This window comes from Mytilus californianus, unplaced genomic scaffold (genome assembly GCF_021869535.1).
Source record: "Mytilus californianus isolate M0D057914Y unplaced genomic scaffold, xbMytCali1.0.p SCAF_3, whole genome shotgun sequence".
Lineage (NCBI taxonomy): Eukaryota > Metazoa > Mollusca > Bivalvia > Mytilida > Mytilidae > Mytilus > Mytilus californianus.
This window is the reverse complement of record NW_026262679.1, coordinates 54,407,202-54,434,356: the sequence shown is the minus strand read 5'-3', so window position 1 is coordinate 54,434,356 and position 27,155 is coordinate 54,407,202. Positions and strand designations below refer to the sequence as shown.

At 31.6% G+C, this 27,155-nt stretch overlaps 1 protein-coding gene across 1 annotated transcript; it reads right to left on the bottom strand.

Annotated features, from left to right (window-relative positions):
- Positions 1-59: 59 nt before the first annotated feature.
- Positions 60-20,140, bottom strand: LOC127734908 (stomatin-like protein 2, mitochondrial). Its single transcript, XM_052244944.1, has 11 exons — positions 19,999-20,140; positions 10,369-10,506; positions 9,579-9,678; positions 8,883-8,941; positions 7,193-7,325; positions 6,566-6,622; positions 5,924-6,016; positions 3,526-3,624; positions 2,547-2,626; positions 1,482-1,610; positions 60-549 (listed from the first exon to the last, which is right to left on the bottom strand). The coding sequence occupies exons 1-11, from the start codon at positions 20,038-20,040 to the stop codon at positions 361-363; spliced, it is 1,119 nt and encodes a 372-aa protein (XP_052100904.1). The 5' UTR covers positions 20,041-20,140; the 3' UTR covers positions 60-360.
- Positions 20,141-27,155: the final 7,015 nt, after the last annotated feature.

Sequence of the window (27,155 nt, the reverse complement as noted above, 5' to 3'; positions counted from 1 at the left end):
GTATGATCAACCCACCATTAAATCACATGAAAGGGAGATTTTTTTTAAAGAAGCTGTACTTAAACAAAAACTGCACAATTGTTTTTATTTCAAATACATATGCAGAGTAATTTAATATTTACTTTTTTGATAACTAACTGCTTCTTTAAAATCCTGCCTGCCTAGTTCAAATAGATAAATAACTATGGTTATATGTTTGAACTGCAATCATTTGTTTTATTCGAAGGTAGTCGCGAAAGGAAGACAGCTTCCCATAACACGGGAACAATTGTTTGTATCTTTCCAAAAAGTGATAAGTTAATGTTAAGTTCACACACATTTGTACATAAAATTTTTATTATGGTATCACAATAATAATGACTAATTCTGTTTATCATGCGAATCCAGTTCACTACTAAATAATGTGTGTGTGTCCGTGTCCCAACTTTCTGGGTTTACATTAATGTTTGTTGGTTGTGATTGTTGTTCTTCTTCTTTCAATTCTCCTGTCTCAGATAATGTTTGTTTCACTTTGTTTGCCTCAGATAAGTTAGTATAAATAGCCATCGCCTGAAATATAAACAATCTGGTTTTAAGTTCTTATACACAAGTGTACTGTTTTACCCGTAATAAATACCTAGACATTTTTTTGTTGTTGGTACTAATAGTTTGTTGGCATTATACCAATATATATATTCATTTTTCTTTCAAAAGGGCTGAAAGTTGGACATGGGTAAAAAAAATTGCCCTAGCCACTTTGCATAAAAACATTATTATCACAGATTAAATTTTGCTATTATTTTCTCTCTTTAATAGCGTTGTCCAAATCTACCCAAAATTATACTTTTGTTTTACTCAAATCTGGCAAATCTCTCTAGGCACTTTGCTGATGTCGCAGTCAAAGCGGCTTCTATATTTTCTATGTGTATTTTGCTTTCCAAACTTTTGGCTATGGGTGTAACTGATGATGGTTACCATGATGAGAATTTGGTATTTAGAGAGATAAATTAACTCAAAACTAGGGCAATTCACAGCTAGGTATTTCATATTGACACATCTGACCTATTGTTAAAGAATGTTATTGACCACAAGATGTCTATTGTTTTTTATAAACTCAGGACAATTTTAAAGCTTACATAATGTATAGACATCTGTCTAATGTTGAAGACTGTATGTTGCCCTCTGGGATTTTTTTAAAAATTATTTTTGATATTGTGTTGGTATCTAACTGATGTATCACAACATCTCCTGTTATTCAGACAAATAATCAAAAAGATTTATTGCACATGTAAAATGACATTTAGTAGACTCTCTGAAAGTTTTACTGAAATCCAATCTCTAGCTTAGGTTTAATTGTAGATGGACACACCTATCCCAGATGCAGAAATGGCATTAACGACAGGTAATCCATTCAATGAATATTTAATTACTTCATTCACAGATTTAGGATGCCCTATCCCTTCCTTAGCAAAGGGAGATTAAATAAGGTACTTTTAGCTTACCTGCGATACCATGCTACCTACGTCACCCGTATTGGCAGGTAATAAAACTGTATTCCCTTTCTGAGCTAGATTACTGAATGCTGACACATACTGTTCTGCGACATTGTATGATACTGCATTTACACCATTCTGTAACATATATATTAGACAGACATTATAACAATTAAGACTTTGTTTAACACTTTATATAAGAGAATCAATGTCAGGATGTTCATTTCACAAGATTTAATGCTTTGGATACTTTGGTCTAGATATATTTTGGTTTAGTTTGCGTATTTAAAGCAAAGATCAAAATTCAGCACAAAAAATCATGACATGCAAAAATTTCAAGTGTAGACATCATATTTTTTTTAATTTTTATTTTCTTATCATATCTTAATACTTTTTCCTTTTAAATAACGAGTCCAGCATGACAATCAAAAATAACATAATATGCTGTTTGTTCATTTCTTGTTTTTATGATGTATGTTGGATAATGTGAATATACAATAAAATATTCAAATATTTCATTTTCTGAAAACACTTAAGAACACCCATGGTAAATTATCAACCTTTAACAATTGCACATCCCACAATTTTATTGGTTGATCTACTCTTTTCAGGATTGTATGTGAATTTTTGTTTTGTTAATACTGCTTTTCTGCATTAGTGACATCTTAGATCAAGTTTGATGCTTAACAGAAACTCAAAACTATCTACAGTGCAAAGTATTGCTATCAAAACTAAATAATATATTTACAATTTCTAAAAATCAGAAAAATCTCCTTATGACATCACTCAAATGATATCAGTCAAATTGTTTTATCAATGCTTTACTAATATTCACAATTTTTCAAAGTTTCTTTTAAAGTTTAGAAAATGTGATTAGCTATGATATCCATTTTTTTTTGTTGGTAAATTTACAAGGCTAAATAAGTCCAAAATGTACCATCTCCTTGAAAACTACACACATGTAAAAAAAACTTTCCAAGAAATGACCTGGAACAAAGTATTTATTGCATATTTCTACCGACCTTACTGGACATGGTCAAGGTTGTAACACTGAAAGCATAAGTTTGAACTAACCTTACTAGATATCGCCTGGGCCACAACATTAATAGCATTGGCTTTTGCCTTTGCTTTTGCTAGAATAGCATTTGCTTCTCCTGAAATGAAAAAGAAAATGTAGGCAACACATTATAATATTGGACCATTCAATCAAATCTTTTTCAATCTTGATAAAAAAACAACCTGTTGCCCCTTTTTATATACAGGTGATTCATTTATTTTGGTGGTTACCAATTTTTCGTGGATTAAAGGAACAGTGTATATTCGTGGATATTTGATTTCATGATTTTTAATTAGTCTGCATACAAGCTTATAGAAAATTAGTAATTGGTTGAACATTTAAATTTGTGGTTCACCTTTAACCACAAAATCCACGAAAATTGGTTTCCAACAAATAATAATGAATCCACCTTATAACACATTTCTACCGAACAAATCACTCTTCACAATGTTTTCTTATAAAAACAAAATAATTAGATTTTTTTATTTCTGAATTATTGTAATTTCCATTTCGATAATGATTAGTTTTCCCAGATACTCCTTCCCTAAACATTCGCTAGTATTATATTCTACAAAAGATTGTATCACCAATACAGAGAACATTGTTTGAACAGAAATAGATTTACTTAAATAAGTTTGCAATAGACTCATAAGAATCATTTACCTACATCAATTCTTACCCCAAAGGTTAACTTAAACAGGAAAAAGAATGTTGAGTTTTGAAAAATGACTGGAATGTGAAATAATTTCCCCAAATTTGTATTTAAGATTTACATTTAAAATAATGTAAAGTATTGAAGGACCAAAGAAACTAAGCACTACATTTGTACAAATTATTGAAGAAAAGAATCCAAATAATTAAAACAATATAAACCAATACAAAGATTTTTTTTACCTAGATATTGTGTTATGTTGATTTTTTTTCTACGTTAAAAAAACAAGTACCAGTACCCCTACAGTGTCAAGGAATTGATCCATCTGAATTTTAATTGCATACCTTCAGCATTATTGATCTGTTCCATCTTGAAAGCTTCAGAGTTAAGGATCTTTGCTTTCTTCTGACCCTCTGCTACATTGATGTCGGCTTCTCGTATACCTACACAGAAAATAAAAATGGATATGAAGTTGTGATAAATAAATCGGGAATGTTATGGCGTTCAGGTTCAGAATGGAAACATAAAATCTGTTTCCCTGGGGTAGAAGAGTCTCACTTTTTCTGAAAGTTAAATAAAATGCTCCGCAGGGCGCAGCTTGATACGACCGCAGAGGTCGAACCCTGAACAGTTGGGGCAAGTATATATGGACACAACATTCAAGCTTGATACAGCTTTGCATTTGGATTGTGATTAAATATTTGACACAGCATAGGTTTCTGACACAGAATTAATGTGGTCTAAGAACTTAAAAATTTTAAATTGGACATTCACCTATTATGGTCCAATATCCAAAATCTAAATACATGGTTAGATTCAGCATATCAAAGAACCCCAAGAATTCAATTTTTGATGAAATCAAACAAGGTTTAATTTTGGACCCTTTTGACCTCAATGTGGACAAAGTTGATAACGGGGCCCAAAAATCAAAAATCTAAATACATGGTTAGATTCAGCATATCAAAGAACCCCATATATTCAATTTTTGTTGAAATCAAACAAAGTTTAATTTTGGACCCCGATTTGGACCAACTTGAAAACTGGGCCCATAATCAAAAATCTAAATACATGTTTAGATTCAGCATATCAAAGAACCCTAAGAATTCAATTTTTGTTAAAATCAAACTAAGTTTAATTTTGGACCCTTTGGACCTTAATGTAGACCAATTTGTAAACAGAACCAAAAATTAAGAATCTAAATACACGGTTAGATTCGGCATATCAAAGAACCCCAATAGTTCAATTTTTGATGAAATCAAACAAAGTTTAATTTTGGACGCCAATGTCATACCAATATACGACCACAAAAATTTTTTTGCGGTCGTATAAAAGTGAAATTATTCTTTGTGAAGGGTTGTAGGTGACCTGTTACACTGCCAAATTTTAGGCCCTGTCAAACATGCCTCACCAACTAGTGGCATCTATTTTTCTGTGAAAGCATAATTGTTTTTGGGTTCCATTTTTGTGGATTTCATGGTTCCCTTAAATCACAAGATTTAGTACACAAGGAAAACATTTTTGTACCATTAAGCCCAATTGTGTTAGTCTTAAACCACAAATTAAAAACCCATGAACCAACAATGTTTTCACAAAAAACCAAAAATTGATACCTACAAAGAAAAGAACATGACCAGTACCTGTGTCAACGTATATTTGTTCCACCGGACAGAATTTCTCCTGGAAAACTATGTTATAAAAAATGCCATATCTATTCCTGTTTGACAAACATTCTATACTCGTTATTCCGTTAGGAACAAATACTGAAATATTGTACAGTATTTGTTCCAGTGGAAATAATATTCCAGGATATTTCTTCCATTGGGAACTTTTATTATGAGGAACTTCTATTTCATGACACCTGCCTTTTCTCCAATTCATCCAATTTACATTACATCTATAATGCATTCTGATTTTGCAGGTAATATTGAACAACAAAAAAACATAGAATGCTTTGCAGATTACTGGAAATTCAGAAATTATTGCAAGGTTTTATTATTGCAAATAATGCTACTGGGTGAGTATCGCAATGATAAGAACTCGCATTCTGATATCTGATACATATTTCTGTAAGCAGATTTTCTGAAAATGGCAATAATTAATCTCAAAGTTTTATCCTTTCTTCAAAAATCGCAATAATATAAAAAAGATGTGTTATTTCAAATCTCAAATAAGTGGTCAACATATGGTTCTAAAGGTGTAATACCACCAAATCATAGTACGTCACATCCGGTTGCATACGAAAAAGGGTAGAAAAAAAATATTCCCTTGAATTTGACAGTTGTTGGAAATTAATCCTACATTTCATTGCAGTAAAAAATTTCTGAGTCATAAACATATGTCTTGGGTGTTTCAAAGCACTATTATTTTTTTATTTGGTTTTTCTATAGAATATTTTGGAAACTTGATGTTACATGGTTACTAAAGCTTGTACACAGGAAAAAAAGGGGTGAAAATTTGATTGGTTAACTTCCAGTGATGGTTATTTTCTTATATGCAATGAAATGTATGTGAAATTTTGTCTATAGTACGGGATAGGATAAAACTTTACTCATGCCAAGTATTTCTTTATTTGAAACAAAGATAAATTCTGCACAATTTTTTGAAAAGTGCAAATTTAACAAAGACTAATAGGGGAAAATCAATGGTGGTATTAGACCTAAAAAAAAATAAACTGATCTTATCTTTTATGATGTTTGAAAAATAATACTTTAATATAATTTTTTTAACTACGGTACATTTTACCTTCTGATTCTAAAATAGATGCTCTCTTTTTTCTTTCTGCCTCAACCTGCATTTGCATGGCTTCCTGAATTTTCTTCGGTAATTTCATATCTCCTATAAATTATAAATTCACTATTTTGCCAATTTTCAAAATTATTTCAATAAACATATAAACACAACCAAACATTTATGTGAAACATGATCTTGATGCTTATGTTACAAAATCATGGTAAAAAAAAAGAGAAAAACAAACAAAAACGCAACCATAGTTTTGCTGATGGTAAGTATAAATTCATATAACCTTTTACAAAAATAAATTATAAACAGACCTGCTAACTTTTCTGATAGGGTTGGCCTGACTATTTAAATCCTCTATTATATGAACTTAATACCTCAAAATAGTTATTCGAATGAGTTTAATGGTATTTAAGTACATATATATATATACTCCTTAAAATCATAGTATATCTTATTAAATATACTTCAGGCATGTATAAAATATGCACTAGGTCATCTTGTGCTTAAAATCCCCCATTGAGGTTTTGAAAAGTTGGCAGGTATGGATAATAAACCTTACGTTATTTGTAACATCATGGGAACCATCAGAAAGAAAAAGTAGAATGGACAAATACTGTTACTTGACCATAAATATTTTTTACTTACTAATTTCATATCGTAAACATGTAAGGCCCCATGCTTCAGCTGCTTTGTTAAGTGCCTCTGTAAGAAAAAAGATCATATTGTGTAATGTGACAAAATTCTTCATATTAGTTAAAAACCTCCTTCTGTTTGAAAAAAATAAAGGAAGGAAGAAATCGATAGATAAAATAAACTATAACTGTTTACTTTTGTTTTGTTGTTTATTGTTTTGTACATAAATCAGGCTCTAGTTTTCTTGTTTCAATTGTTTTACAATTGTCATTTCGGGGCGTTTTATAGCTTATTAGGCAGTATGGGTTTTGCTCATTTTTGAAGGCGGTATGGTGACCTACAGTTCATTGATTTGTCATAAATTGGGCCGATATTGTGGGTTTTTTTGTTCTTTGAATTTTCATATTTTGCCATGTCGGGCCTTTTGTAGTTGACTATATGGTATGGGTTTTGTTCATTGTTGAAGACCTTACGGTGTCTATAGAACTTTGCTTATATTATATTTACGTCACTTGGTCTCTGGTGGAGAGTTGTCTCATTGGCAATAATACCACATCATCTTATTTTAATAATTTCTCTCATTTGATTGTCATGAAATAAGTTTTATGTTATGCATATCCATGTTTTTTTAATACTTACCAACAATATTAACATTGAGTGTCTCTCTCTCCCTGAATACTGTATCTAAAGCAATTTTTCCTATCTCAGATCTCATGGTTGTCTGAGCTAGCTGTGTGATGGCAAACTCTGCATCTTCTACTCCATAACTTGCCTATAATCATAAAATATATCTACAACTATTGGTAAGATCTAATTCATGACTTTTTTTACTGTAATAACAAAGCTCATTAATCAAATGATTTAGTGTTATTCTTATCTGTACTACAAAGAATGTTAAAAACAAAAATGAAATGTGTTATTTTTAACAAAATCGTTCATGTCCAATGGCCATAATTAGGTCAAAAGTGTGTCAACCAAACTGAATCTCACATATGACCTGTAACTCATTATTGTACAATTATAAACCATATATCAGTTCAATATCTGTAACAAAGCTATACAAGGATGAGAAAACTGTTATTTTAATGAAACTTAAAAAGTCAAAGGGCCATAATTAGGTCAAAAGGATCAAAATTTACAATTCACATATAATAACTTATTACACCTACAAAATAACATTCAGATAATATTTACAAAGATGTTTACAAAGGAAGTAACAACAAACGAGAATAGTTAAAGTGACGCCACCAAAATTCAAACTTGATCTTTATTTTGTGGTAATAAGCATTGTGTATATGTTTCATAACATTTGGTTGAGGCAAACTTCAAGTTAGAAAACGGAAACTAAAAATTTTGCAATTTTTCCATTTATAAAGGGGCATAACTCTAGAACAGTTAGAGTGACGCTACCAAAATTCAATCTTGATCTGTATTTTGTGGTAATAAGCATTGTGTATAAGTTTCATAACATTTGGTTGAGGCAAACTTAAGTTAGAGAACAGAAACTAAAAATTTTGCAATTTTTCCATTTATAAAGGGGCATAACTCTAGAACAGTTAAAGTGACGCCACCAAAATTCAAAGTTGATCTGTATTTGGTGGTAATAAGCATTGTGTATAAGTTTCATAACATTTGGTTGAGGCAAACTTAAGTAAGAGAACAGAAACTAAAAATTTTGCAATTTTTCCATTTATAAAGGGGCATAACTCTAGAACAGTTAAAGTGACGCCACCAAAATTCAAAGTTGATCTGTATTTGGTGGTAATAAGCATTGTGTATAAGTTTCATAACATTTGGTTGAGGCAAACTTAAGAAAGAGAACTGAAACTAAAAATTTTGCAATTTTTCCGTTTATAAAGGGGCATAACTCTAGAACGGTTAGAGTGACCCTACCAAAATTCAAACTTGATCTGTATTTGGTGGTAATAAGCATTGTTTATAAGTTTCATAACATTTGGTTGAGGCAAACTCAAGTTAGAGAACGGAAACCAATTTTGGGACGTACGGACGGACCTACGTACGTACAGACGGACAAGGGTAAAACTTAATGCCCCCTCCGCTACGGAGGGGGCATAAAAATCTAAGTTTGCATCAAATATTTGCCACTGGAAGATACATGTAGCCTTAAAACAAACAAACAAACAATCAATCAATTCACTCCTTAAAGATCTGAATAAATACAAAGTTGGCCCACACCCACTATGTGTATTAAATGCCACTGATGTAAAAATGGCTTCTAAACTATCAATCATATCAGCTAGGTCATGCAGGTTGTTATCAAAATGATTTATAGCAGCTAAACCAATGAGAAATAGGTTGTTCTACTTACCTTGTGTGGGTCTGTGACACGAAGATATAATACACCATCTAAATTCAGAGTAACATTATCTGTCAAAAAAGAGAAAGAAACATAAACAATATAAATATTGCTGAAAAAAAAGAAGCAGTTCACTGCGTTAAAAGTCGAATACAATATTTATAAATCTAAAGGTCCAATGAAAAGACCTTTAGTGAGCGAGATAACCTGTTTAGTTGCTCACATAAAACACTATATCACTCACCTGGAGTCTGCTATGAGGAACTTTCTTTGCACAAACTAGTAATTATTTTTTTGTCCTGCTAATTATTTTTGAATTTTACACTTTTATCCTAGTAAAAAAGATTTCAGACATTTCAGGGGCAATAACTCCATAACAATAAGTCAGATTTTAATTACATTTTCAGTGAAAATAGATTTTGTCATGGTGATCATTGTTGCAATTTAATTTTTTTACCTAGCTCCTTAAGTTTTCGAGATAACAGCAAAAAACTGAAAATTGGTCAAACTGGATATTTTAGGGACGAAACTCCACAAAATGTTACCACATGTTCTAGGACTCACAATTCAACATTACTGGCAGTATCTTTAAATTTATCAAATGTCTTGCATTTCATGCATCTGTCTGGCTTTAACTGTAATACCATCAGAAGGTTCAGTGTCAAAAGCTGGTTGAACAAAATAATTATGAATACTCTGTATACATACCCATTGTAATAGCAGCTTGCTGTGGTACATCTATTGCCAGTTCCTTTAAACTTTGAACATATGCCACCTTGTGAACTATTGGTGCCAAAAAGTTGATTCCCTAAAAATATAAGTTATTCTTAATAATTAAAAAATTTAACCTTTATTTCTATTCTGTATGTATGTGACTAAATCTTTATAACAAAGACCCTAAACTTATTGCAATCTACAGCTACCATTTCAGTGTTCTCCCCAGGGCCTTTTAGCATCATGGTAATGTGATGCTATAATCTTAAATGTGATGCTATCTGAAATGATTTTCTAATAGATAGTGTTATGGATGTGATGCTATAGTTTCTAGAAACAAGATGGTATTTCATAATTTCCTGTTTACCAAGATGATATAAGAAATGTCTGAGGAGAACACTGCTTTTTGCTACATTTTCCTCCTTTCAACTATATTTTCACAAATCACAATAATAACCTATACTAATTGTCATACTTTTAAGTATATGTTTGAACCTATACGGTCATCAACTTATGCAGTGGTCTGCAGGCCTATGGTCGGTGAAAATCTGTTCCTAATTCACTGAACACTTAAAATATTTTAAATGGTCTGTAATCATGGTAATACATTCTAGTTACTGACCAGACATCAATTCTTTGTTATACATATAATTTTTAAAATAATGGGTGGCTACCTATTATTTACAGATTTTATTAATTTCAGTTCTCTGCCAAAATTCTTGATAAAAGTTGATCCCTATCAAAATATTTCACAAAAATAAGGGGGTCGGGGTGTCATACATACTGGTTCTAATATTCTTGTAAATCTGCCAAACCTTTCTACCACCCAGGCCTCTTGTTGAGGTACAAAGACAATAATAGTGTTAATTGGTGTTCCACCTCTACCAGTAATGTGTCTTCGAGAAGCATGGTTTACCATCAACTACAAGAAAAATACATCATAATTTTACATATGTTTACCATAAATTGCTGCTTAATATTTGTGTTTCATATCAATAAGCTAACGTACACTCAAAAAGCATTTGAAAATAACATTTCATAAATTTTGTGCGACAGAAGAGCTTTTCTGGAATTACCCTTCTGACAGCAGGAATGTCAAACCTAAACATTTGAAAGCCAGATACAATGTATGTAAAAAAGGTAGAAACATTAGAAACAACATGAACAATATGACCAAAAGAGACCCAAAGAGAATAGCCAAATTAATCAAAAGTAAGCCTGAAAGAGTTGGAACCTTTCTTTCTAAACATGCTAAATAATTTATCAATTCATCAACAGGGGACTTTAGAAATTTTTGTATTTTATAAATCATGTCAGTACTGAAACACAAACAACTTGCAGGTTTTACAGTGGCAGATCCAGGGGGGTCCAGGGGTTGAAACCCCCCCCCCCCCCCCTGGATCCGCCACTGTAAAACCTGCAAGTTGTTTGTGTTTCAGTACTGACATGATTTATGAAATACAATTGGAACCCCCCTTTTTTTTGACAATCAATGCATTTGAATGGGGACATATAGTTGGAACCCCCCCCCCCCCCATTTATCCTGGGTTAGGACCCCCCCCCCCCCCCCCCCTTTTATAAATGGCTGGATTCACCCCTGTTTTATCATTCAGATTTTCTTATGTGCATTTGATTCAAAATTTGTAAATTAATATTGGTTGAGTTCATTAGAAATTAGATGATCAGGGTAACATAAAATGTTTGCCCATGAATGAAGATTACAGTAACTTTGATCATGTCCATTGAAAAATGTCTCAAGAGAGCCTGAAGGGTACTTGGTCCTTAACTTTAGTTAGATGAGTTAAACATTGTGGCACCCCAGTTATTTAGTGGTGAAGGCAATTGTAAATGTTATTCTTGAGAATGAAATGCGATAAAGTTTTCTACAAAACATTCATTAGCTGGTTAGGCTTATTCTATAGCAATATGATGTCATATCTTTCATCTTTTAGAGTAACTAGTGTTTCCTCCAGTTTTTGTAAAGGGCAGGGTAATTTTTTTCTCAGAGGGCACACTTACATGTAGCTGGATTGGCTACACTTTAAAGGGAAAATTCGCGATTTTTTACTTATCATCTTAATATGTTCATAATACCATAAAAAACATATTCACCAAGTTTTATCTGGATATGAACACTAATAAAGAAGAAAATTGGAAATTAATAAAAAAAATTTATTCGAACTTCCTGACTTCTGTGACGTAGTTTAAGTCTTTTTGCATGCCGGGAGTGGATTAATCTCATTTTAAGTCTTGTTCGTTAATCATCTTATAACGCGATTTAAAGCGCATCGACCACTTTTGGTGTAGCTATTAACCAACTAATAATTCAGAAAGAAAAGTGATCAGCCGTGCAACTTTTAAAATTAAAATGCACCTTTTATATTTTAAGGATTTCTGATATGATTATAGTAATAAAAGTAAATCATACAATAGAATGTTTTTATGATTTTTTTTCCGACGGATATGTTGAACAAACATATATAACTGATAGTGTAATAAAAATGCATGTTTGTATTCTCACCTAATACTTCAGTCGAGGATTTGTCTTACTATACAAATTCTTGCTTCAGTCTAGTACTGTGTAAATACAATGCATGTGTATTATACTGACACCACCTGGTAAAGGCGTGGTTAAATTCACGGTTATTAAAAGATTAGCATTATGTAATTTTAATCTTTTGATCTTCACAAGAGTTTTGTTTGGCCTCAAGGGTTCACCGTTGAAAGTATGAAAAAAAAAACACGGGGAAAAAAAGGATAAAACGGAAGTGCGGATTTGATCGAGACAGGATTTTTTTTTATTATTTGGGGAGGAATATGGTGGCAAAATAACTGAATCGCCGTTATATAATTTTTAATATTTTGCGTAAGCTCAATTTTGAAAAAAATAGGTGATTATTTTGTTGTAACATCGAAATTCTGAATTACTTTCAATTAAATAAATTTATAGATAAAAATGGCTCACGAAAACGAGCGTATAAATCAAAACTGTACAATTTCAAATTATCATCGGTAACCTTGAACATTTATTTAAATGTGCAGAGAGAATTATCAGTTACATTAATATAGTTTGGTCCGTCCAAAGCGATCTACATTTACCTAATCGGGAGTGCCCTGATTAAAATATTCTAAATCTCACAACGTATAAATTCTTTAGCTATTTGACCAACGATGTTTTAAAAAATTAACAGAATCAATCTAACGTCAACTTTCCTTTTTTGAATGGAGAAAGACCGGCGGAATCAATTTTCAATGTGCTTTATATCTTGAACCTTTGCAAGACTTATCATTCATTCATAAACCCACTCTAAACCAGAGACATATATACGTCTGTTTAAACTGACAAGAATACTCCTAAAACGGACAAGCAGTATATCCTTTAAATTTCTGTGATTTAATACCAAGAAAGAAAAAAATCCCGAAATTAATTTGATACTCAATATTTTTCCTGGAAAATATTCACATCCTCACTGAAAAAAAGATAAGAATTTGGTATACAGAACATGCAGAAGTGTGAATGTCATAAAACCTAATTGTTATAGCAGAATCCATTAAAAATGTGAACCTGCATACGTAAGACCTCATGGGACGTCACCTAAGATCACCTAACCACATACAGGTAATATACAAGCTCTGTTATATCCAGAAATGTCAAGGTTAATCACTACTGATACAGAATATACCAATGCAACGAAAATTCTGATGATTGTGAAGCATGACCATTCATTATTTTAGAGGCGTCTTAGATGGGGGATTGCCAGAACGATTTAATTTAAATTCTGACTAGATTTTTTTTTTCTCAATTTAAATCACTGAACTAAAAAAAAGAACAGAATTCTACTTGTAAATTCATAAATACACCGTTCTTATTTTGTAACTTTCGATAGACATGAACTCCAATCTCCCCCCCTTCCCCAAACCTGGGAACAGTATATCTTACAATGTATATATTCCTGCCAAAATAACAAAAAAGGAGAAAAAGAAAGACATGAACGGTAAATCACATCAGATTCAGATATTTATATAGTTGATTGTCGTTAGCTAGAGATGTATGAATGTAGGACAGAAAGTCACAGGACAAAAAGTCACGGACGAAAAGTCACAATTCAGTTTTGAGATTATTTTTCTGTGAACAAGAAAACACTAAGTTTAAAAATATTTTTTTGATTTTTTCTTGAACTATAATATATCAAGCAACTTTATAATTAAAATTTATTCAATAAATATCAATGATGATCAAATAGTTGTTATGATAACAAAATGTCAAAGTGGTTTGGCACTTAAATGGCTTCATGGTGCCAATAAATATATCATTTGCATGATTAAAATTTAATAATTTTTCATTTATCAAGGCTTATGAACAATTTCCTAAACTTAAAAATGAATAAATGTAAAAAAAGAAATTTTTCGAAGATCTTTCTCTTATATATTCAAACAATTGTCAACAAATTATTTGTGACTTTTTGTCCTGTGACTTTTTGTCCTATCCAATTTGTGACTTTATGTCCTGTGACTTTCTGTCCGTTTACCGAGATGTAAACATGTCTCTGCGTTAACTTATAAAAATAACAGGAAAGTATAAACTTGAAATAGATTTATGATGAATACTATGCAACTGCGACACCCCTTTTTATCACAGCGTACATGCATGTATTTAAATGAGTGTCCGTTATTTCTATTAAGAATGACAATCGTACGTAAAATCCTATAGTTCATGGTGAGACTTTTTGTACCAGATATGCGACTTTTCGTATTCATATTTTCTCTTATATTACTCTCATTTGATATTTTATGCATAAGTGCAATATTGGGAATGGTTTATTACCACCACAAGCTAACTAAAAAAATTAATCAACCCTCTAGCTGACCAGACGTTAATACAACTACTATCAGTCTATTCGCAGTGGAGTTTCTTTATTTCTTCAAATAGGCTTTTTGGGGATCATTAGTGTACGTCCAGTGGCATATATATTACATGCATGTCGGAACAGGAAAATTGACATCAGGTACTTTTAGAACCATGTTCACATTATTATACATTATACCCAACAATTATGATGATGACGAATTTCTTAAACTGTTAAAAAAAATCTTATTGAAAAATTAATCTGTGATTTTACTATGTCTATAACTTCGATGAACCAAAGCAAGTTAGATATCGAACTGTATTTAAATCAGATTGGTTCTGGATGTTTCTCTCGTATATTCAATTTACATGTATATATTCTAAATAGTTCCGTAACCTTCTATCTAGGCGTATAAACCAATGATCGACAAGTGCGTACATTTTGTTAAATCAATATTTGTATGTTTCAAGATGTCCATACTTATTGACAACGAGTATATACTTACATTTTCCCCAATTTACCCTTGGAAAATATGTAAATAGATTTTTTATTTTATCAAATCTTTTTTTGGGAATTATATAGATTTTCATAAATATCATTCTTTACACCAGAAAGGTTATTTATAAACAAGCGTATGAGTTTAGTAATGACTAGTATATCACTATCGGACACGCAAGACAAAGATGTATATTACACCTGATAGTTTCAAAATGGAAAGTTACAAGTTATCGGCCGTGTACACTGATCAATAACCTCAGAAGTGAAGTGATGCACGAACTTGCTTTATGTAATTGTGTAATAAGAGTTTTAAAGCCCGACAGGAAATCGCTTGAATACCTGGACATGTCACCTCACAATACATCTGGGATTTCTTCAGCCATGCTAGTGATCAGATAAGGGAAGGTCCGAATTTATTTAAATAAGTTTATTACATAAAAGAATTATGAACAAACCAGATTTTCGAAAACAATTTTACACAATACACTTATTTATGACTTTGAACTTTGACTATAAACTAATTTCCATTAAAATTTCTTGTTTCAAAAACTTAGTTAAAAAAAAAAACAGTTTTAAAACGACAGACCATAGTACTAGTTATTTAAAAAAAAAATATATAATTACATTATCTTTTTTGTGACCCGGAAACTGTTTATGCTTTCCTTGTCGGATAAAACAACCGTACGCTTGACAAGATATCGACACTCAATTACAGCTACGTTAGGTTACTGCTTGTTTTGGTCCTTTGTGGTTTATAGATATATCGTGGTTTATATTCAGGGAGGATGTCAAAATGGCCGCATGTGGAGAATTGATACTCTAAATTTAAAATCGATGGTGATCTCTTATCTAGCAGAATAAAACTTTAATATTTATGAATTTGTGCTTTTTTATACATAATTAAACCATTGTGGTGACGTCAGCCTATTCATTTACCGTGGATTCTTTTTCTAGAATCAACGCTTCCTAAATCTGCCACTGAAATTGACTCACCAAATTATATTCAATTGTTTCCTTTGTGTGCCTAATTTCATTAAGTTTGAATTGGCTAATTTACTGATTTCTGTTCACTAATGGAATTAATTTAAAAACTTACCTTTAATGTTTGTAATTTTTATATGCCTTCAGTGGGAATCGAACCCTTCCTTGAAATCTGCTATGTGTGACTGACATCAACACATCGGCGAAACCTCTCGGCTACCAATGGGTTACACTATAGATGTCTATTTTATATATTTAAATGGACATCTGATATACATCGGTTCATCGGACACACAGGGCTTGTACCTTTATATAGACACAATAGGCAGTCGTATAGTATGAGTTGGTAGCCGCGAGGTTAGCATGGTTAAAATCAATGAGTTAAAGATAGGGATGTGTCGGTTTAGGTTCGAATCCCTGTATTCTCTCTGTTGTTCCAATTCTTAACTTATCCTGGTTTTATTCTAATTTTGCATGTTATAGTGGATATTTTTGTAATAATAGCGAGTTTTACCGTTTTTTTTTATTATTATTGGCTATTTCACATGTTTGAAACAAAAATGATTACATTCTATTTGTCAATTTTTGTTTTATAAATATAGTATGATTTCATCTGTTTTTACTACATAATTTCAAAAAGGTTTGTTCGCAAATTCCTATGCGAGAAAATCGTGATGTGGCTGGAGTGCTAGAAAAATTTCGATAACATACTTATTATATATACTTTATATATGGTTTTTGGTCGGGTTGTTGTCTCTTTGACACGTTCCTCATTTCCATTTTCAATTTTATTAGAAATAATTTCGAATATGTCTTATTTTGTATAAACAGATAATATTCATATGCCTGGTAATATAAAGATCTTTAAAGGTAGAAGTGTTATATTGGTATTTCATTCTTAATTTTATTTTGTTAACCAATTAATTGTGATCTGAGATTAATCAATGCATCATTGGACACGATAACATGGTTATTTAAACTCACTTACAATACCTTCTAATTAAGAAAAGGCTTTAATTTTGAAAAGAAATTAACACAATAGTTTAAGTTATAGATACAATGGATAAGCGTAGATTCATGAAAAACAAACCATTCGCCCTCCGGGCTCATGGTTTCTTTTTCAAGAATCCACGCTTATCCATTGTATCTATATAACTGAACATAATATCAATTTTTCATTTTTTTGCGAAGTTTCCCTTTAAGGGCAACTTTACATGGAGAACTACACTTTTAGGACACCCTTCATATAGATTTAAAGGCACTTAACTGTTAAGGATAGGGTTTTAATCAAAATATACAATTGTTTCATATTTACTGTTAAGAAGTATCTGAGACATTTATGCTAGATTACTAATTTAATTCCTTATTGTAATACAATTCATACTTCCTGACTCAGCTACATGTACATGTAATAGAATCTTGATAGTGCAACTGCCTCATTTTAATCAATAACTCTCATAATTAACTTTAATACTGGATGATATTTATTCTCCTTCTAATGGGGTTTTCATCTATACATGTATATCATATACATTGAATACATGTATATGTACATGTACATTATACATGTTGTAGAGAAAGCTGGGCAAGGACTCCATACCTCTATCCCATTTGTTTTCACTGAGTGATGAGGTCCTGCTATTAACAATATGAATTGATTTCCCTTAATAAATATATAATATATCTTAAGACTTCAGATTATCTAAGCTGCCCTTTAAGCATCTCTCAAGTTTCCAACTTTTGTTTTATGAATAAACTGCTAAATTTGACCTTAAGGGAGAATATGTGGAAAAACGTGTCACATGACACTGACAATGTGACTTTTTCATCCATGATGGCTGTCATGGTGCAAAATTCATATAAATGGCACATCTATAACCAAGGCCAGTACTTTGCTTATTCCTGACCTGGTTACTCATTTAGCTAGGTTGTGGGAACTAGCTGGTATTTTTCATATGAATACATGTTAACGTAACACAGATTCAAGTTCTATATATAAATGTTTATTAAATCAGCATTCATTGCATCTTTAATATACTGGTTATACATCTTTCTCTTTAAGACCATATATTTGTCATGTTTGTAGTTTAAATGAGAACTTTAAGACCATACATGTAATTAATGTCCATAAGACCACAACAAATTACGTATATATTGTAAGCTAATAAAGGAATATAAACCTGAGACTTATACAAAGTTGAATAAATCTCGAAACAATATATTTAGACAGTTCAGTAAATTAAGAATTTCTAACCATATAATTTACACATCAAAAAAGGCAGATATAATAATGCACCATGTACACCTTTGGGTCAAAGAATATGTAAACATTATATTGATAACAAAATTGAGTTCATTTCATATGTGAATGCAATCTTTATCAAGATGATAGGAAAAAGTTTTATGATGAAATTGTTAATATTATACCATGTTTTTGTAATTTTGATAAATTTAAATATTTAATGACAAATGTGCTCAACAGATTTCTTATGTACGGTATTGTATCATAATAAGAAATTCATCAGTGGGAATAATTGCATTATTGATGTGTGTGTTATGTCTATTGTTTATTATATGTCACAAAATTGTTGTTTCTTTTTTAATTTAATTTTTTCTATGGTTACATTCAATGGGTACCACGATTTCCCGAGGACTCCCAAGAACTAATTTTTGACCCGAGGACCAACAGATTTGAACCGAGGACTTAATTTTATATGGTGTTATACTGCTTTAACTTGTATTAAAGTATATAATTGTCTATTGTTTATTATTCTAAGATTTAATAGAAAAACAAAGGTCATGGGGTATCCATCCATGACACAAAATCAGTACATGCACAGTAAAAAAACACACAATAAGCAAAGGAACAGTGCTTTTATTGCTGTTCTTCATCTTAAAGTTACAGTTAGGCCTTCAACACGAAGCAAAAAAAACTCTCACCTCACTTAAGTCGTTTTTACTCTGACAATAAAAGTACAATTTATCGTCAGGAAATCGATTTGTATGTTTTGTATGCAAATTCCTTGTTGAAAACAATATGGCGGACGTATTCAAAAGGTAAATAACTCGACTTAAAAGCAAAGTACTGGAGTACTGTTGGCATACTGACATTTTTTTTGTTGAATTTTTGCAATTTGTTTGTGAACTGATGCATTTGTATTATTTAATTGTAATAAATTGTATAAGTGAAAGAATTTTGCCACTGTTTTGATGCTATTTTATTAATGTTAATGACTGAATTTGTGATTGACTCATTGACATAATACCACAATTACATCTGTTTCTCTCTAGATACATGTACATGTATATTAAAAAAGAAATATAGAGATCATATTATTTATTTCAAGTACATAGCCAATGTATACAATGATAACAAGTCCTCGGGTCAAATCTATCGGTCCTTGGGTAAATAATTAGTTCTTGTGAGTCCTCATGGTACCTATTTTCATGCATTTCAGCGATGATCCTTTTGTACTGGATTTTATACTGAATAAAATTAGTTAGTTAGTTAGTTAGTTAGTTAAAATGAGAACTGAATACCAAGATAATGGTTTACAAAAATCCTACTTTTTGATGGTTATTTAAGGAATGACTGTAATATTTTTTCTGTCTATGAAGAAATAACATCAATATGACAATAATGTGGTGCATACTGAATAACTGCATACATGTAGCTTCAAAGTAGGAAGGCGTCACAGCAAAAAATTAAAAGAGCTTTTCTAGACATAGGAAGGCGCCACAGCAAAAAATCAAATAGCCTTTTAGTCATAGGAAGGCATCACAGCAAAACAAAAATTGCCTTTCTAGACGTGTAATAATTACTTTGACTCCCGTGCTCGGTGTCTTTTGGAAAAATGTCATTTACCTGAATGTTTGCGTCATGACAGCAAATATCTTGAAATCAAGTTTATGTTTTTATAACTGAAAATTGATACCTGTTTTGGGGTAAACTACACATAATTGCATAAATGTTGATTATACCCATTTTATGAGGATCTTCCCGAACCTGTTGATACGGCAAACAGATAAAGCCCCTCAAATTGGCTCATTATCTTATTGCTATCCCAACTACGGGTCTTTAAAATTACCTTTAATAGTCTTGTACTTCTTATGCTTGGTGTCTTAAACATTTTATCTGTAATACATAAGTTTATCCTCTAATTATGTTTATGTAAGACCGGGAGAAGATTTCAGCATGCAAACTGTTATACTGGGATTAGTGTACTTATGTTCAATTTGAGCAAACGGACTGAAGAAATTAGTAAACCAGTTTGATATATGAAACACAAAAATTTTCCGGTCCTTTTTCCGGAAAAAAAATCATGATCCTTAAGATGGAAATAAACAATTAATTTCCCCATAGGCGACAATGATAGCCTTTTTTGAGATACAGACTTTAGAAAGTTGATTTTTTTAACGAAACCTTGCTAGAATTACAGAAAAGTTATTCGGACAGTATTTTTTGGTCCAAAAAATATAGGTTCGCGTTGCTTTTCTTAACGTATTTTGTACTTATCTCCCATGCCTATCAATTTTGCACTTAAAAATACGTGTCTCGTCCTAGCGTTAAAAAGACATCTCATTTCCGTTAGGGCTAAGGAAAATAATTTGTTTGGCCTTTGATATAATGCAGAATGCACGAAGTCTCTAATAATAAAAAATAACGGGCGCACATATCAATCAATCAGGATTAGCCATACTCTTAATTCTGAATACCATGTTATGCTCATAAAATGGCTGCGCCCATACAATCTAATGGTGTATTGTAACCTATACGGTATTTAATACTTTCTAGAATCATGCAATTCATAGTGCGTTAGATGCACAAATATATATGCCACATATAAATCAGCTTCAAACCGTTCTGGCATTACTCTCTGAATTTTCACAATTTTTTTTCAGAGGTGACCCCAGTCGAAAAATGTGAGAAAAAAAAATCAGATTTTTTTAGTAAATGCGGTACTACTAAAAAGGGCCTGAAGATAATGTCCACTTTCTCGAATGATTCTTTATATGTCATCAAGTACTGATTATATTGATACCAAAACCGATCCTATATGTAACTACTACGGTAAATTTTGAACAACAGTTTTAAATGAAACCATTTTCGTATAAAAGTACATTTTTGAAACAGACTATAGCATTTCAAAATATGAAAAATGTGTAAATATTGGTGTTTAAACATCGAAAACTATTCGTTAACTACAAAATGTCATGTCTATTCTAATTTTTATAGTTTGTCATTCGAGTGAACATTTCAATGATCGAAGGGGACCATTTCTGTACATTTTCACTAAATTTGGTAATTTCGATAACAGCACTTGGGTCGATACTGTCATGTTTGAAAATCGATTTTTATATCTAAACTCTAGATGTGTACGTGCTTTTTTCAAACAAATCAGCAGAAGTTCAGAAAATGACATATTCTCTACACAGTAAGTCAAAAGTCGAGCCCACCCTTGTTTCCAAGGTAAAACGCAATACAAATATGAAACAGACTATAGCTTAAAAACTAGTTAATCAATAATTCATTTATCACCAAAAAATACGGTTTCACATCAAATTTCAAATAAAACAACTGTTTTTGACACTTTTTGAGCACTATGATTAAGCAATGTCGACTCTTTATAGATTGAAATAAACAATTAATTTCCCCATAGGCGACAATGATAGCCTTTTTTGAGATACAGACTTTAGAAAGTTGATTTTTTTAACGAAACCTTGCTAGAATTACAGAAAAGTTATTCGGACAGTATTTTTTGGTCCAAAAAATATAGGTTCGCGTTGCTTTTCTTAACGTATTTTGTACTTATCTCCCATGCCTATCAATTTTGCACTTAAAAATACGTGTCTCGTCCTAGCGTTAAAAAGACATCTCATTTCCGTTAGGGCTAAGGAAAATAATTTGTTTGGCCTTTGATATAATGCAGAATGCACGAAGTCTCTAATAATAAAAAATAACGGGCGCACATATCAATCAATCAGGATTAGCCATACTCTTAATTCTGAATACCATGTTATGCTCATAAAATGGCTGCGCCCATACAATCTAATGGTGTATTGTAACCTATACGGTATTTAATACTTTCTAGAATCATGCAATTCATAGTGCGTTAGATGCACAAATATATATGCCACATATAAATCAGCTTCAAACCGTTCTGGCATTACTCTCTGAATTTTCACAATTTTTTTTCAGAGGTGACCCCAGTCGAAAAATGTGAGAAAAAAAAATCAGATTTTTTTAGTAAATGCGGTACTACTAAAAAGGGCCTGAAGATAATGTCCACTTTCTCGAATGATTCTTTATATGTCATCAAGTACTGATTATATTGATACCAAAACCGATCCTATATGTAACTACTACGGTAAATTTTGAACAACAGTTTTAAATGAAACCATTTTCGTATAAAAGTACATTTTTGAAACAGACTATAGCATTTCAAAATATGAAAAATGTGTAAATATTGGTGTTTAAACATCGAAAACTATTCGTTAACTACAAAATGTCATGTCTATTCTAATTTTTATAGTTTGTCATTCGAGTGAACATTTCAATGATCGAAGGGGACCATTTCTGTACATTTTCACTAAATTTGGTAATTTCGATAACAGCACTTGGGTCGATACTGTCATGTTTGAAAATCGATTTTTATATCTAAACTCTAGATGTGTACGTGCTTTTTTCAAACAAATCAGCAGAAGTTCAGAAAATGACATATTCTCTACACAGTAAGTCAAAAGTCGAGCCCACCCTTGTTTCCAAGGTAAAACGCAATACAAATATGAAACAGACTATAGCTTAAAAACTAGTTAATCAATAATTCATTTATCACCAAAAAATACGGTTTCACATCAAATTTCAAATAAAACAACTGTTTTTGACACTTTTTGAGCACTATGATTAAGCAATGTCGACTCTTTATAGATTGAAATAAACAATTAATTTCCCCATAGGCGACACTGATAGCCTTTTTTGAGATACAGACTTTAGAAAGTTGATTTTTTTAACGAAACCTTGCTAGAATTACAGAAAAGTTATTCGGACAGTATTTTTTGGTCCAAAAAATATAGGTTCGCGTTGCTTTTCTTAACGTATTTTGTACTTATCTCCCATGCCTATCAATTTTGCACTTAAAAATACGTGTCTCGTCCTAGCGTTAAAAAGACATCTCATTTCCGTTAGGGCTAAGGAAAATAATTTGTTTGGCCTTTGATATAATGCAGAATGCACGAAGTCTCTAATAATAAAAAATAACGGGCGCACATATCAATCAATCAGGATTAGCCATACTCTTAATTCTGAATACCATGTTATGCTCATAAAATGGCTGCGCCCATACAATCTAATGGTGTATTGTAACCTATACGGTATTTAATACTTTCTAGAATCATGCAATTCATAGTGCGTTAGATGCACAAATATATATGCCACATATAAATCAGCTTCAAACCGTTCTGGCATTACTCTCTGAATTTTCACAATTTTTTTTCAGAGGTGACCCCAGTCGAAAAATGTGAGAAAATAAAATCAGATTTTTTTAGTAAATGCGGTACTACTAAAAAGGGCCTGAAGATAATGTCCACTTTCTCGAATGATTCTTTATATGTCATCAAGTACTGATTATATTGATACCAAAACCGATCCTATATGTAACTACTACGGTAAATTTTGAACAACAGTTTTAAATGAAACCATTTTCGTATAAAAGTACATTTTTGAAACAGACTATAGCATTTCAAAATATGAAAAATGTGTAAATATTGGTGTTTAAACATCGAAAACTATTCGTTAACTACAAAATGTCATGTCTATTCTAATTTTTATAGTTTGTCATTCGAGTGAACATTTCAATGATCGAAGGGGACCATTTCTGTACATTTTCACTAAATTTGGTAATTTCGATAACAGCACTTGGGTCGATACTGTCATGTTTGAAAATCGATTTTTATATCTAAACTCTAGATGTGTACGTGCTTTTTTCAAACAAATCAGCAGAAGTTCAGAAAATGACATATTCTCTACACAGTAAGTCAAAAGTCGAGCCCACCCTTGTTTCCAAGGTAAAACGCAATACAAATATGAAACAGACTATAGCTTAAAAACTAGTTAATCAATAATTCATTTATCACCAAAAAATACGGTTTCACATCAAATTTCAAATAAAACAACTGTTTTTGACACTTTTTGAGCACTATGATTAAGCAATGTCGACTCTTTATAGATTGAAATAAACAATTAATTTCCCCATAGGCGACAATGATAGCCTTTTTTGAGATACAGACTTTAGAAAGTTGATTTTTTTAACGAAACCTTGCTAGAATTACAGAAAAGTTATTCGGACAGTATTTTTTGGTCCAAAAAATATAGGTTCGCGTTGCTTTTCTTAACGTATTTTGTACTTATCTCCCATGCCTATCAATTTTGCACTTAAAAATACGTGTCTCGTCCTAGCGTTAAAAAGACATCTCATTTCCGTTAGGGCTAAGGAAAATAATTTGTTTGGCCTTTGATATAATGCAGAATGCACGAAGTCTCTAATAATAAAAAATAACGGGCGCACATATCAATCAATCAGGATTAGCCATACTCTTAATTCTGAATACCATGTTATGCTCATAAAATGGCTGCGCCCATACAATCTAATGGTGTATTGTAACCTATACGGTATTTAATACTTTCTAGAATCATGCAATTCATAGTGCGTTAGATGCACAAATATATATGCCACATATAAATCAGCTTCAAACCGTTCTGGCATTACTCTCTGAATTTTCACAATTTTTTTTCAGAGGTGACCCCAGTCGAAAAATGTGAGAAAAAAAAATCAGATTTTTTTAGTAAATGCGGTACTACTAAAAAGGGCCTGAAGATAATGTCCACTTTCTCGAATGATTCTTTATATGTCATCAAGTACTGATTATATTGATACCAAAACCGATCCTATATGTAACTACTACGGTAAATTTTGAACAACAGTTTTAAATGAAACCATTTTCGTATAAAAGTACATTTTTGAAACAGACTATAGCATTTCAAAATATGAAAAATGTGTAAATATTGGTGTTTAAACATCGAAAACTATTCGTTAACTACAAAATGTCATGTCTATTCTAATTTTTATAGTTTGTCATTCGAGTGAACATTTCAATGATCGAAGGGGACCATTTCTGTACATTTTCACTAAATTTGGTAATTTCGATAACAGCACTTGGGTCGATACTGTCATGTTTGAAAATCGATTTTTATATCTAAACTCTAGATGTGTACGTGCTTTTTTCAAACAAATCAGCAGAAGTTCAGAAAATGACATATTCTCTACACAGTAAGTCAAAAGTCGAGCCCACCCTTGTTTCCAAGGTAAAACGCAATACAAATATGAAACAGACTATAGCTTAAAAACTAGTTAATCAATAATTCATTTATCACCAAAAAATACGGTTTCACATCAAATTTCAAATAAAACAACTGTTTTTGACACTTTTTGAGCACTATGATTAAGCAATGTCGACTCTTTATAGATTGAAATAAACAATTAATTTCCCCATAGGCGACAATGATAGCCTTTTTTGAGATACAGACTTTAGAAAGTTGATTTTTTTAACGAAACCTTGCTAGAATTACAGAAAAGTTATTCGGACAGTATTTTTTGGTCCAAAAAATATAGGTTCGCGTTGCTTTTCTTAACGTATTTTGTACTTATCTCCCATGCCTATCAATTTTGCACTTAAAAATACGTGTCTCGTCCTAGCGTTAAAAAGACATCTCATTTCCGTTAGGGCTAAGGAAAATAATTTGTTTGGCCTTTGATATAATGCAGAATGCACGAAGTCTCTAATAATAAAAAATAACGGGCGCACATATCAATCAATCAGGATTAGCCATACTCTTAATTCTGAATACCATGTTATGCTCATAAAATGGCTGCGCCCATACAATCTAATGGTGTATTGTAACCTATACGGTATTTAATACTTTCTAGAATCATGCAATTCATAGTGCGTTAGATGCACAAATATATATGCCACATATAAATCAGCTTCAAACCGTTCTGGCATTACTCTCTGAATTTTCACAATTTTTTTTCAGAGGTGACCCCAGTCGAAAAATGTGAGAAAAAAAAATCAGATTTTTTTAGTAAATGCGGTACTACTAAAAAGGGCCTGAAGATAATGTCCACTTTCTCGAATGATTCTTTATATGTCATCAAGTACTGATTATATTGATACCAAAACCGATCCTATATGTAACTACTACGGTAAATTTTGAACAACAGTTTTAAATGAAACCATTTTCGTATAAAAGTACATTTTTGAAACAGACTATAGCATTTCAAAATATGAAAAATGTGTAAATATTGGTGTTTAAACATCGAAAACTATTCGTTAACTACAAAATGTCATGTCTATTCTAATTTGTATAGTTTGTCATTCGAGTGAACATTTCAATGATCGAAGGGGACCATTTCTGTACATTTTCACTAAATTTGGTAATTTCGATAACAGCACTTGGGTCGATACTGTCATGTTTGAAAATCGATTTTTATATCTAAACTCTAGATGTGTACGTGCTTTTTTCAAACAAATCAGCAGAAGTTCAGAAAATGACATATTCTCTACACAGTAAGTCAAAAGTCGAGCCCACCCTTGTTTCCAAGGTAAAACGCAATACAAATATGAAACAGACTATAGCTTAAAAACTAGTTAATCAATAATTCATTTATCACCAAAAAATACGGTTTCACATCAAATTTCAAATAAAACAACTGTTTTTGACACTTTTTGAGCACTATGATTAAGCAATGTCGACTCTTTATAGATTGAAATAAACAATTAATTTCCCCATAGGCGACAATGATAGCCTTTTTTGAGATACAGACTTTAGAAAGTTGATTTTTTTAACGAAACCTTGCTAGAATTACAGAAAAGTTATTCGGACAGTATTTTTTGGTCCAAAAAATATAGGTTCGCGTTGCTTTTCTTAACGTATTTTGTACTTATCTCCCATGCCTATCAATTTTGCACTTAAAAATACGTGTCTCGTCCTAGCGTTAAAAAGACATCTCATTTCCGTTAGGGCTAAGGAAAATAATTTGTTTGGCCTTTGATATAATGCAGAATGCACGAAGTCTCTAATAATAAAAAATAACGGGCGCACATATCAATCAATCAGGATTAGCCATACTCTTAATTCTGAATACCATGTTATGCTCATAAAATGGCTGCGCCCATACAATCTAATGGT